A 14538-nucleotide genomic window follows, 5' to 3' on the forward strand; every position below is an offset into this window, starting at 1 on the left:
CAAGGATTTTAACTTTTGCTCTGAGTGAGATGGAGAGAGCTGTTGGTAGAGTTTTGAACAGTGATTAAACACAGTAGGCTCTCAATAAATATTTGTTGAATGAATATATGATTTATTTTTGTGAATGTTTCATGTGTCCTCATTAAGTCTGGATCCTTGGTTTGTTGGATATAGAGCTCTCTATATATCTAGATGCTAGGATTATAACTCCAGCATTATTTACTTTATATATTTTCCAGGTATCTTTTTCCATACCTTTATTTACAACAATTTTATGTCTTGATTTATACGTTGATTGCAGATGAGACTGTTGGGTTTTCTCTTTTTGAAAACCTAATCTATAGCTTCTGACTTCCAACAGTTAGTTTACAGTAATTGCAATTACAAATGCATAACAACTTACTTTTTATTTTACTTTATTTTTGTTTTTAATTTCAGCTTTTCTTAAGATAAATTTTCTTTTGCTAGTTTAAAATCTTCACATTTTAATTTTGGCCTATAGTTATCAGCCTGGGTTTATTAAAATGATAAAGGTCTTTATGATGAAATATGGGATTTTTAAAATTAATATACATTATGTATGTTTTAGTGTATCCCCTTTTGGCCTGAGGATGCTTCTAGTAAACTTCTTATTCAAGTTGAAAGAAGTGAAGGCCCTCCCAAAAAGATATATTTTAACAAGCAAGAAAGTTGTATTTTATTGCGTCTAGATAATGAGGTAAGTGACTCGTGTCTGTGTGTGATTAGAGAAGCTAATATATACTTACTAATTTTTTTTGTATTAAGTGATTTTTTTGTTTGTTTCACTGAAAATGAACAAACATTTCCCTTTGCAAAGGGAAAAAGTTCTAAAAGGAAACAAGAGAAGTAAACAATTTGATTATTATAAAGAAAGAGTACTTAGAATACTAGGATCTACTACATCTGGAATTTATCTGTATGCAGTAATTGAGTCATGGTTTTCCAGACATGCAGTATAAAATCCTGAGTTACTTTCTAAATCATCAAAAATATATTGCTATGAATAGTTTTATTGTTCAGTATTACTGGTTAATATTCTTTGGAAAATGATCACATTAGAGAATATTTTCTTTTCCTTTTTTTCTAGCTTGGAGGTATTATAGCAGAGGTTAATTTGGCTGAGCATTCTACAGTTATTAAATTTTCAGATTATCATGATGGCGCAGCTCCATTTCTGTTAATAAATCACACCAAGAATGACATTGTTCAGTACAAGCAAAGGTAAGAAGATTATTACAAATACATTTTCCCCTGATCTTAGCAGAGTCTAAGTGATGAGGCACTGACCTTATGATAATTTCTTAAGAATATCAACACTGATAATAGTATTATTGCCCTGTAAAACAATGTTGCCATTAAAAAAAAAAGTGTACTGAAGTTATGTAGGGTTAAAACTGACTTGATATCTGTAGTTTACTTTTTAAAAAACATAATATAATTATCATATAATAGTTTCAGGTGTACAGCATAATGATTTGATATTTGTATATATTGTGAAATCATCAGCACAACATCTAGTTAACATCCATCACCATACATAGTTAGAATTGTTTTTCTTGTGATGAAAACTTTAAAGATTTACTCTGTTACAAGTTGGGAGTTCGAGATTTGCAGATGCTAACTACTATATACAAAATAAACATTTCTTCTGTGTAGCACAGGGAACTATATTCAGTATCTTCTAGGAACCTATAATGTGTGTTTTTACCTTTATGGATGCTCCTTTCTGCTAGAAAAACTCCACTTCCATGTAATCCCTTCCCTCACCACCTTAATCTGTACACCCAATCTTCCATTGCACCTTTGCATACATAGATTAAAGTGTTTTTCACCTTGTATTATTACTGTTTTGTGAGGTTAAGACTTGTACACATACACAGTTAACATTCTACAGACTCTGGTTAATTTTTATTTGCTTTGAATTCCTGTTGCCTGAGATAAATTTAAGATGAATTTTTTCATAAGGAATATTCTGCAGTAAATTAGATGAAAATTTATATGAATTAAAACATTTCTAAATATTTTTAAACCAAATTTATCTGATCAACATATTTACATTTGATTTTTTAATAGAAAAATAAGGAATATAGGGCTTCTGTTTCCTCTACCTTCCTTTCCCTTGCCTTTTTTGTTGTTGTTAATATGGTTTTTTAATTGTTTCTCACATATAAAAATAATGGCTGTCAATTATTTTTTAAAGTCCTGTAGAAAAACTGTGAAAAGAAAACCATAATCCATAAAATCTCAACACTGTCAACATTTTGATTCATTTCCTGCTGTCTATCTATATTGCTGAATCTCTTGTTTTTAACAGCTATTGCAAGCATGTAAATTTGCTTCAAAACAATTTTTTAATGAATGCATGATATTCTTTCATTTAAATGCACTATAATTAAATGATCCTCTTTTGTTGAGAATGTATTTCTGATTTTAAAATGTTAAAGTCGGTCTTTTTTTTTTTTAGGGGGACGCTATTAGGTTATTTATGTATCTATCTATCTAATTACTTATTTATTTATTTAAATGGAGGTACTGGGGATTGAACCCCAGGACCTTGTGCATGCTAAGCACATGTTCTACCACTGAGCTATGTCTATTCTCCCTTGTTTGTCTTTTAATAAAAATCTTTAACCCATTTATAATCCTTTTAAGAACTAATTTATTACTCCTTGCTGCACTTCTTTTGTAATGTAAATTATTTTCTTCTAATGATGATTTGTAAAACACGTATTTTATTTGTCTTGTAATTACTTTTTTGTGTTCTTGAAGATTTTGATGCATTTTAAATTTTGAAAGTTAAACAGTATCTGCTAACTTACCCATGAAAAATTTGGAATACTTTTATATTTTCTTTAATTTTGCTTTCCAAATTCCCAGTTTCTAATAATTATAATTTGGAATTTTTGACCCAGATTAATACAAAATGGCTTTTTGGAAGTATGTTTATTTAAGGCTTTTTGGGGTATTTGCATTGGTTTATAATGTATTAATAAGTTGATTTACCTGACTGGTTAGTAGCTTAATATTTCTGCATCCTAGTTTTCAAAATTTTATTTTGAGTCATCTCTGGCTTGGTTGGAAAAAGTAAGAGTTGGTGGATAGTATGTTACACTATTACTTGTTTGAGAATGTCTTAGTCTTGCAAATTAGTGACAATTTGACATAAAATTTTGAGTTAAAACTTCTTTCCTCAAAATTGTGTAGGCCTTGCTCCACTGTTTTCTGGCATTCATTATTATAGAAAAGTGTGAGACCAGTCTTATTTTTACTTCTTCACGGGTAATTATGATTTCTCTAGGTGTTAATAGACCAAACCTATTTTCTTAGAATTTGAACATTTTACAAAGAGATCCGTCTAGGATGTTACTGTTTCCATTAATTTTGTCTGATACCCAAAGAAGTCTAATCTGCAGAGTCAACTTCTTCAGCTTAGAAGAGTGACATTTTATTATTTCTTTGGATTGTAACTTTTCCGTTTTCTTTTGGGGAATCATTTTGTGAATTGATTGAATTTCTCATATGTATCACATGTCTTAACGATTTTTAAAAATAATTGAGTTGTATTGTTTTTGCCACAGTAATACTTAGGAAAGGGTACCAGTTAAGTTCTCTTGGTATAGATAAAATAAGGTAACTGGAATAATTTTCTTTCATAATTAATTTGGATTAAAACAAAAGTTGACAAAGTAGTTTCAGAGTCCTGAAGATACCTATTTTCTAAGTAAGACCGATATTTACCTTGAATTTTTGTCATTATTTTTTTTAGAAGAATCACTTTTTTATTGTCTAGGGAAAAAATGTCAGTCTACTCATAATCAAAACTATCACAAATCTCAATTAATGAACTCAGAATTAATGAAATATTATTTGGGGTTCTTTATATATTCATATACTTGCACTTAATTTAATGCATATCTTTTACTGTTTATGTCAGTTCTCTTAGTAAAATAGAAGATTCTCTCCCTCCTGGAAAAGCAGTATTTTATACGTGGGCTGATCCTGCGGGCTCTAGAATGCTGAAATGGGAATGTGGAAAAAGCTACGGTGAAGTAACACAAAAGGATGTAAGTACTGGGTTGATTATTACGGTGTTCTTAGCAGTCTTTTTTTTTTTTTAATTCTCTTTTAGCCTTACTAGTTTTAAGTCCTATTTTGTGTCTACACTTCTTAAAAACAGCCAAAGATTTTTAAAGCGGTATTCAAACTTCAACTTAGCCAAAAGTGTTTAAAATTAGAAGTAGTCTTACTTTGTCTGCCTTCTTATTTGATTCTATTATGTTTTAAAGGGTAAAATTTAAGAGGTACTTTTAGCATTCAATTTATAAACAGATCTAAATATATTCTCTGCGTTGAAAGTCATCTCAAGTCAGTTTAGCTTCTGTGAGGGACATTTAGGGGTTTACTAACAAAATTATTTATTTCTGGGTGGCAAATTTTTGATTTGTTTTTATAATATAATAAGGTAATGTGTAAACATTTTCCAGTAACATAAATGGCTTTCAGAAATTATTTTATTAGTCTTCCAAAATTACCTTAATTTGTTTCCTACTCCAGTGCCTTTTTTCTTGCCTCTAGTTATTGTTTCTTCTTATCAAATGAGTATGAATGAATATTGAATTTTTATTTTTATGCCTTTTACTTTTTATCTCTTGAGATGATTTTATGCCTTTTGTTTTTTTGGTAGGGAGAGGTAATTAGGTTTATTTATTTACTTATTTTAATGGAGGTACTGGGGATTGAACCCAGGACCTCGTGCATGCTAGGGCTAGGCATGTACTATACCACTGAGCTATACCCTCCCCCCTCATTTTATGGTATTTGGGCTTTGTCTTATTTCGGAGGATGAATTATATGATTGGTTTTTTAATATGAGACGAACCCAGTATTTTTTGGAATTGGCTTGCAGATGTTTTAAGACTTTTGCTTGTATTCATAAGAGAAGTTGGCCTGTAACTTTCTTACCTTGTGATATCCTTACTAGATTTTGATATTGAGGTCATGCTGACTTCTGATACATGTTGAGAAATGCCTATGATTTTCCTGTTTTCCAGAAGATCTTATGTAAGATTCAAATGATTTCTTGACTGTTAACTAGTATTCACCAGTGAAGCCAAGCCATCTTTGCCTGCAGTAGGAAGGTTTTGAATTACGAATTCTATTTCTTTATTATATATAAGACAATTCAGTTTTCTTTTTCTGCTGGTAAGAGTTTTTCTAAGAATGTTTATTTCATCTGACTTTTCTAATATATTGATGTAAATATTTTCATAATGTCCATCCTTCTATCTGTTTAATATGTATAGTGATGATTCTTTTTCAGTCCTAGTATAGGTCATTTGTGTCTTGATTCCTTTTTTCTTAATAGATTTTGTTGGATTTATTAGTTTTATTAGCCTCAGTTGAGGGGTTTTTTTGTTTTGTTTTTGGGGGGGGGTTTGGTCAGAAAGCCATCATTTTGCTCTTTTGATGATTTCCTTTATACATTTGTTTTAATTTTCACCTATTTTTGCTCTAATCTGTATTCTTTAATCTTTCTTCTGTTTTCATTTGATAATTTTCTTCTGAACTCTTGAGACAGGTATTAGTCTACTTGGGGTGCCATAACAAAACACCTTAGACTGAATGGCTTAAACAACAGATTTATTTCTCATGGTTCTGGAGTCTAGAAGCTTGAGATCAGAGTGCCAGCATGGTCAGATTCTCGTGAACCTGGTGGGGACTCTTCCTGGCTTACTAGTGACTGCATTCTTGCTAGGTCCTTACATGTCAAAAAGAGAGTGAGTAAGCTGTCTTGTGTCTTTCTTAAGGAAACTAACCCTCTTGGATCGGGACCCTATCCCCGCCTCTCCTGCAATGATACCATTTAACCTTAATTCCTTCCATAAAGCCCTGTGTCCTAATACAGTCACATTGGAGGTTGGAACTTTAACATATGAATGGGGGGGTGCAGATGAGTTCATAACAGCTATCTGGATCATTGTGTCTCAGATTTTCTTCACTTCTTACTTGAATTCACTTAAAGTCACAAATTTCCTCCCAAAAACAGTATTAATTTTATCTCACAAATTTTGCTATGTTATGTATTAATTATCTCTTAGTTCAAAATATTTTCTAAATTTCATTGTGATTTATTTTTATATTTTGACTATACGGTTACTTAGTTTATCACTTTTCAAAAGTATGGGAATTTTCTAGTTATGTTTGTTTATTTCTAACTTAATTCCACTGTGATCAGAGAACCTACCTGATTCAGTTCATTGGAATTTACTGATACTGACTTTGTGGGCCAGCATGTTGCTAGTTTTTGTAAATATTTAATGAATATTTGAAGAAAATCTATATTCTGTAGTTGTCGGTTACAGTGTCTGTATATGTCAATTTATTGAAGTTTTGTTGTGTTGTTTAAATCTTCTATCTCATTAAATTTTTTATTTGCTTCTGTTTCAATGAGAGTGGTGTTTAAAAATCATGGATTTATACATTCCTCTTTTAGTTTTGTTAATTTTGGCTCTTATATTTTGAAACTACATGACTAGGTAGGTACGAATTTAGAATTGGTGTGTCTTTTTGTTAAGTTGATCCTTTTATTAGTATATAATGTTTCAGTGCACACCATCTTTTTAGGCTCAAACATTCAGGCTTACAAACTGCTGTAGGCCACAGTTTGCAACTGCCTGCTTGGAAAGATGCAGGGCAGGAAACATATCATGCCTGCAGGGAGCATCGGCCATTTCATATAGCAGTTTAGGAGGTATTCTCTTTGGTCACTTCAAATGATGGCTTTGCTGTGATGGAACAAGGCTCACTGGTTATGTTATGAGCTGCCTTGACCTAGAATAGCTGTACTCCACAGTAGCAGACATCTCTTACGAGGACCCACGAGCATAGCTTACAGAGCATACCTTTCTGTCAGGGACATACAAAGATCATCATACAAAGTGAAACCTAAAGCTACAGCCTCATACCATATTACAACATGTATTCTTGACTTTTTAAAACCTTCTGTAAACTGGTACTTGTACCAGTACCAAGTAATGTAAGGACTTTAGAACTCTTTATCTCCATTTACCCTCTTCCATCTTATGTAATCTTGTGTGTTTTACTTCTAAATATATGTTAATTCTCATAAGAAGTATGATTACTATTTTTTTACAATTAATATTCCATTTAAATTAACCCACACATTTTTCCTTTTTGCCACTTTTCATTGCTGCCTGTATCTCCCTACTCCCATATGGGTTCATTTTTTTCTTCTCTGTACTCTTGTGTGTGTGTGTGTGTATGTGTGTGTGGTCTACAGCTGGTGAGTTTTCTGTCATCTTCATTTGCCTGGAAATGCCTTTATTTTGCCCCTTTTTTTGTTGGGTGTTTCTGCTGGATACCAAATCTCAGGATTGGTACTTCTTTCTTTCTCTTCATCTTAGAACCCCATCATTACATACATGTTAGACTTTCACCATGTCTCTTACGACTTTTAGGGTTTTCATCCTTATCTCTCCATCCTTCAGGATGGATATTTTCTTCTGACCTGTTTTTCACTATACTTGTCTTGCTATGTCCAATCTGCTCTTAAAATCATCCATTGAGTACTTAATTTTAATTCTTGAAATTATCAGTTCAATTTTTATTTCAAAATTCTCTACCTTGTTACATAACTTATTGAATGTTTTCATCATCGATACTTTAAAGCCTATCTGACAATTCTAATATCTAGATTTCTTGTGGATATTTTTATATTTTCTCTGTTTTTCTTAGTTTTCACTCATATCCATTCTTTATTCATGTTTATTTTTGACTGTGTGCTGAACTTAGTATATCAAAGAATTTTTAAAAGGATTTGAGACTGTGTATGATGTTCCCTTTCTCTTGAGAACATGTGATTTTGCTTTTGTCAGACAGCCAGTCTAGGGGGAGAGTATCTTAATTTAAATGGGAATTGAAATTATTTGACTCTGGTCTTCAATCCTTGAGGACCAGTCTACTTCCAGTTTACCTTGGCACCTAAAGAATCGCCCTTTTGGGACTCAACTAAAAGCCTAAGTTGTTGACCTGTTCTTTTTGGTTTGCCTTTACTCCAGTTTTGGTCCTTCCATTCCCATGAGACTCCTAATTTTTCTGATTTTCTTAATCTCTCAGTGTTTGCTTCTACTTTTAGAACTGGCACTTGTGAACTCCAAATGCAGAGTTTACTTTTACTGGCTTTTCTTCTCTCTCGGATCTTGGGCCCATTAGTTCTCACTACATTGGTAGCATTTCTGTCTTTTCAAATACATACTTATCTTTTTATATTTTGTCCAGCTTTTTGTTCTTAACAAGAGTGTTGGTCCAAGAGCATCTAGTCATCAATTGCCAGAGCAGAAATTCATTGTATCCTTTTAAAAGTACACTTGTCAGCATATGGGAGTGTAATGGTGTTTTGTGTACTAATTTTTTCATCTAGAAAACTCACTGAATTCTCTTGTTAATATTAATTATTTGTTTGTTTGTTTTTTTTTATTTTTCTGTATGGGCAATCATGACACTTAGAAATAATGAGAGCTTTGTTTTCTCTTTTTCAGCCCTTTCGTCTTTAATTCCTTTTTTGCCTTATTGGACTGGCTAACATCTCTATATACTGTTTAATAAAAGTGATATTTGCAGATATCTTTCCTTTGTTTCTGGTCTCAAGTTATATATAACTTCAACATTTACCTTTAAATGTGATTTTTGGCAAAGTTTGGTGTGTGTCTTTTTTAGGGCGTTATTGATAAGAGGTTGAAAAACTTCTCATCTAGTCTTTATTTGCCGGAAGTTTTTATTATGACTGGATATTGAATTTTGTAAAGTGTTTTCTCCCACACAGGTACCATTTTATCTGCATAACATTCCTTTCTTACTTGAGACATTCATCTTGGATCACTTTCCTTTTGCCAGTGTTTAATTCCTCCTGTAGAATTTCCTTGAGTCTCTGTTGATGGTGAAATTTAGTAGTTGTTGTTTGTCTTTAGGCATCCTTATTATAGTGTTCTTCACTGAAGTGTATTTTTGCTGAGTAAGAAATTCTGGGCTCAGAGTTGTTTTTCTCTTAGCATAGTGATGGTATTTTCCCATTGTCTTCCCATGTTGCTCTTATGGAGTCCAGTATTCTTTAAACGTATTTGAGAGGGCTGTCCATAATTGGCCTAACTTTTTTTTTTTTGAATGATTATTAGATTTTTCCAGGAAAAAAGACCTTAGTTTAGTATAAAAATATTATTTGACTTGTTGATTAGTACTTTTGCATATTTATAGCATAATGATAGTTCAGGTTTATAAAGATAAATCTGAAATCTACAAAGCATTGGAAAGACCTCAGAATTACTTGGCAATGAATTAGTTTATCTCTTAATATAGTTTTAGTGCTATGTATTTTATTTTAGAAAGTGTTGTAAGTACCATGATTATATGGTAACAATTCATTTTTAATTTCAGTGGATTGTAACATGAATATGTATTATATATTAAAATTTCCTCTTAATCAGAATATGCACTTAGCTAGAAATTCATGGCTGACTTGTCATTGAAACTGCAGAGCCTAATATCAGTGCAGTGCTTATATATAAAGGCTTCCTGCAGAATTAAACCTGCAAATATTCGTGCTTTGTACAGCATGCAGCTGAGGTGTCAGATGTTCTTTATCTATTTATCTCTTTATTCAGCTCTATAAGAAAATAGGAATTTCTAACTGAATAACTTATAACACATAACATAAATTGATTAGTCTTAGAATGGAGCAGAGAAGATAAAATTTTTTATTGATTAGCCAACAAAGGGAGACTAATTAGATTTTACTATAATATTAAAATAGAAGAACAATTGACCCGTCTTCCTATCTTTATGATAATGGCAGAAGCTAACATCAAATGATTTTAATTATGTAAATTTCCAAATGTTACACAATTATTAATTTATTTTATTCAACCCTGTGAAGAAGGTGCCTTTACTATTCTCATTTTTCAAATGTGGAATCTAGATTTCATGTTTGTTGGGACCAAACCCTGATTTTTTATTTTTTGATGGTTTTTTTTCAGGATATGATGACACCTGTAAGTTTGGGGAAAAAGACCATTTATTTAGTTTCATTCTTTGAAGGCTTACAACGCATTATTTTATTCACTGAAGATCCAAGAGTATTTAGAGTGGCATATGAAAGTGAGAAAGCAGAGTTAGCAGAGCAAGAAATTGTGTTGGCGTTACAAGATGTTGGAATTTCTCTCGTCAATAATTATACAAAGCAAGAAGTTGCCTATATTGGCATTACAAGGTTAGAGGCATTAAAATTTGAGTATATTTAAGTAAGTTCTTAATCATTAAGAATGGTGATTGTAAAATCTAAAATGATTTAGTTTCAGTTTTGTGTTTTGACTATTCATTGGTACCCATCTAAGGTAATGCTAATTTAAAAATGCTTGGATGCTTTTTTTTTTTTGCCTTTTGAAATAAAGCTATACCCAAAATCGAATTTATAAATCTGTCATTACATTGTTGATTCTCTCAGCTCTCTAAAAAGTTAGCTTTATTCAACTTATCCAAGTATACTTTCTTTAACATGTCGTATAGAAATGTTTAATTGTTCATTACCACCTACCACAGTGCAGGATACACTATAGATGTTCCATAAATAGTTGTTAGTGGAATAAAGAAAATCGCTTTTCCCTCTTCTTTCTCTCTTACCTTTCTCAGTCTCTCTTTTGCTCTCACTCTATTTTTGGTTTTTAAGACCACCATCATCCAGTTCCCCCTCCTCCTGATCTTTTCTATGAGTTTTTAGTTTGTTCTGAAGTACATTTGATCTACGACACTATGTTAGATCCTGCTACATGACTTAGTGATTCAGTATTTCTGCTTATTACAAATGATGATAAGTCTAGTTACCATCTGTCACCATAAAAAGATATTACATTGTTCTGATTATATTCCCCACATTGTACATTTCACTTTCTAATCATTTTCTGCTTTGACCTTGGCACTTTAAGATCTAATAAGGTACTACTGTATTTATGATTTCCCACATAAGTCATCATCAGTAAAACTCTTCCTTATGTATTTAGTATTCCTATTCATAAACACTTAAAATTAATTTCTGTATATAATTGCCTAATGTGAGGGCATTTCTAGATTCCAGTCTATATAACAAGGATAATGTAGTTTTAATCCTTTACTTGAGTTAAACTCTCAGATAAATATATAAATCAAAGGTATATGATATAAATTTGAATTTGTTTTTCTATGTAAATTCATCTAGAAATGACCCTGACTTCTCATTGAATGGTATCCATGCCGTTTAAAATGGCCTATTAAAACTGTTTTCTTAGGGATTTTTATTGTTCTCAAAAAAGTATGTTTATTAGTTAAAAGGAAAAAGTCAAATAGACAGCAGATTTTAAGCCTGTGAAACCTGATATATGCTAACACCCATGCTAAATGATGTGAATGCAAATACATGGTTTCTACCTATTTATTAAATGAACATAAATTTTAGAAGGAATAAACAAATAGAATAAATAAAATTAACTTACATACTTAACAGAGTGAAGTAATTTTAGGATGTTAATAGATTATTAAATTCTGTATTAAGTCTTTCAGCCTTTTTTTTTTTTTTAGCAAATTAGATTTATTGCATTCGCTCTCACTTTGTCTCTTTTCAACCACTACTCCCTCTCAGCTCACTGCCTTACATCTCATTTCACCAAGTAAATTGAAGCAATCAAAAGGGAAGCCCTAAGACCCCAATATCTCAACTTCTATGCACCAGCATTTTTTACCTACATTTTGCAGCAACACACTTCTCCAGTCGTCATAGCTCTATCATATGTGCTTCTGCTTAAAACTTTTTTTTTCTGCTTTTGCAGTATATTCCATTCCCCTCTTGCCTCTTGAGACATGGATCCAGCAATTCTCTTCTCTCTCTCCTACCTCAGCATCTCTCTATTAGATTGTTTCCATCAGCACTATTTCTTTTAAACTTTAAAAAAAAAAAAAAACAACTCTTGCATTTACTTTTCCTGCTGCCTACTGCACATTTATTTGCTTTCCTCTGTAGCCAAACTCAAAAGTGTTGATCTGTTGTTGCAAAAGATATATTCATTAGCCCTAATTCTTTTTTTACCCATTTTTTCTTTAACCATTCCAAACAGGCTTTTGCTTTCAGCATACCATGAAACTGGTCTTGTTGAGCTCACCAGAGTCCTGTGTATTGCCAGATCCAGTGTGCAATAACCAGTCCTCCTGTTGCTTTTGTATATAACATTTAGCACAGATCCCTCCTTGATACAGTTTCTTTGATTTCTCTTCCAGGATACTTTTCTGTCAACATTCTCACTCTCACTTACTGGTTCCTTTTCTCTTTTTCTCAACTGCTTAATATTGGGTACCTTGAGGCTCTCAGACCCTAGTCCTCTTCTCTTCTCTGTTTCAGTTTTATGATTTCAAGTACCACATATATGCCAGAAATTTCTAGAAATATATCTTCAGCCAGACTTTTTCCTGAACTCCAGACTTACCTGCCCAAATATTTAACATAAAACCTTTACTGAAGTATCTAAGAGACTCCTTAAGCTTTATAATGTGTACAACCAAACTCCTGATCTCTTTCTACCAAAACCTGCTTTCCCATTGGAGTTAATGACAACTACATTCTTCTGTTTGCCCAGGCCAGAAACTTTGGAATCATCTTTAACTTCTCTCCTTATTTTATACCCCAAATCTCATCCATCTAGAAATGCTGTGCTGGCTCTATTTTCAAAATGCACATGGAATTTAACCACTTTTTACCACCTCACTCTTACCCCTAGGCAGAGCCATCACCATTTTTCTCCTGGCTTACTGCATTAAATTCCTAACAAGTTTTCCTGCTCCAGCCTTCATCCCTTTTTCTTTTCTCCCCATCCCAACACTCAGCATATTCTTAACAAACCTTAAGTCAGATTATATTGCTGATAATCTTCTCATAATTTTTCAGTGGGTCCTCATCTCAGAATAAAACTCAAAGTCTTTGCAGTACCCTACAAGGCTTTGCGTTACTTTGCCTCTCACTGTCTCTCTGTCTCCATCTTCTGCTCACAGTGTGTTCCAGGCACACCAGCCTCCTTGCTCTTCTGCCTCTACTACAGGCAAGCTCTGCTTTGGAGTCGTTGCTCTAGCTTGTCTCTCTACCTGGAATGTTCCTCTGTTGTCTGCTGGATACTCCCTCATCTTCTTTTAGGTTACTGAAATCCTGCCTTCTTAATGACACCCCCATTGACCATTCTATTTTGATACTGCAACACCCACAATTTTGCATGTTCCAATACTCCAGATCCACCTTCCCCTGTCTCTTTTTTCTTCTTTGAAAAGCATTTTCACCTCCTAATACATTAAAATATGCTAATTTATTATATTTATTACTTATTGTCTATCACTCTTCAGCTAAAAGAAAGCTCCACAATGACAAGCGAAAGGGGTAGGTAATATCCCTACCACCTAGAATAGTTCCTTAATAGGAGTTTAATAAGTGTTGCTTGAATTAATTCATGTTTCTAAACTTGTAATGTGCTTGCTTATAACTAAGGATTTGTAAAAATTTACTGACAGTTTTGTAATTCATGTAATAAGCCATTTAAAATGAAAATGTTTATAAATTAGCACTATGATTTTTACTTTTGTATATAAGTTCTGATGTGGTCTGGGAGACAAAGCCCAAGAAGAAGGCAAGATGGAAGCCAATGAGTGTAAAGCAGACTGAGAAGTTAGAGAAAGAATTTAAGGAATATACTGAATCTTCCCCTTCAGAAGATAAGGTTATTGAATTGGACACTAACGTTCAGGTAATGTTTTTAAGTACTGAGGTGAAGCTTTAATTTTTATCTGTTGTAATTAGATGAATCATGAGTTAGTTTTTAATCAAAAGTCTAGTTCATTAAAAAACTATTACACATACTTTACATAGAATATTTTAAAGGGATAGTTACCTGTATTAAGAATTCACACTTTCTCAAGGTGCTAGTGATCTATTCATTGTTGATTAACAAGAAGCCAATAAGTTGTTTTGTCGTACTTTTAAAGTTATTCTTTCTTTTATTACTTTATATTTGATAAATTTTACTAAATTTACATTAAAAATGATAAAACTAAGTTATAAGTATTATGTGAATATTTTCATAAATTGTATGGAAAAGGGGGTATGAAGATCAGTCAAAACCTAATCAAATATTTAGCCTACTATTTAAATTAATATTATCTTTAAAGTTTTTTGGTACAGATTTCTAATTTTAATCTGTTAATGAAGAGAAATTCCATGTTTTAGGTTTTGGGGGCTTGTCATATTTTTCAGGTCTGCTTCACACCTAGTGGTACTAACATGAAAATTATGCAACCACATGTAACAGCTATACGAAGAAATTATCTTCCTGCTTTAAAGGTGGAATATAGCACATCTGCACATCAATCGTCATTTAGAATTCAAATTTACAGAATACAGGTGAGTCTGAAAAAATAGATTTTATTCTAAAGGAACATGGC

At 32.2% G+C, this 14538-nt stretch overlaps 1 protein-coding gene across 5 annotated transcripts in view; it reads left to right on the forward strand.

Annotated features, from left to right (window-relative positions):
- VPS13A (vacuolar protein sorting 13 homolog A) overlaps positions 1-14538 on the forward strand; it is a 197336-nt gene that overhangs the window by 141222 nt on the left and 41576 nt on the right. For all 5 annotated transcript variants that reach the window (XR_010382701.1, XR_010382700.1, XM_010978070.3 and 2 more), the window contains exons 51-56: positions 590-718; positions 1109-1242; positions 3956-4085; positions 10071-10303; positions 13691-13844; positions 14351-14497. Coding sequence is in view for 3 of the 5 variants with exons in the window: in XM_010978070.3 (XP_010976372.1) it covers positions 590-718; positions 1109-1242; positions 3956-4085; positions 10071-10303; positions 13691-13844; positions 14351-14497 (927 nt within the window). In the remaining 2 variants the exon portion in view is untranslated. The remainder of the gene's footprint in view (positions 1-589; positions 719-1108; positions 1243-3955; positions 4086-10070; positions 10304-13690; positions 13845-14350; positions 14498-14538) is intronic.

This window comes from Camelus dromedarius, chromosome 10 (genome assembly GCF_036321535.1).
Source record: "Camelus dromedarius isolate mCamDro1 chromosome 10, mCamDro1.pat, whole genome shotgun sequence".
NCBI classification, from domain to species: domain Eukaryota; kingdom Metazoa; phylum Chordata; class Mammalia; order Artiodactyla; family Camelidae; genus Camelus; species Camelus dromedarius.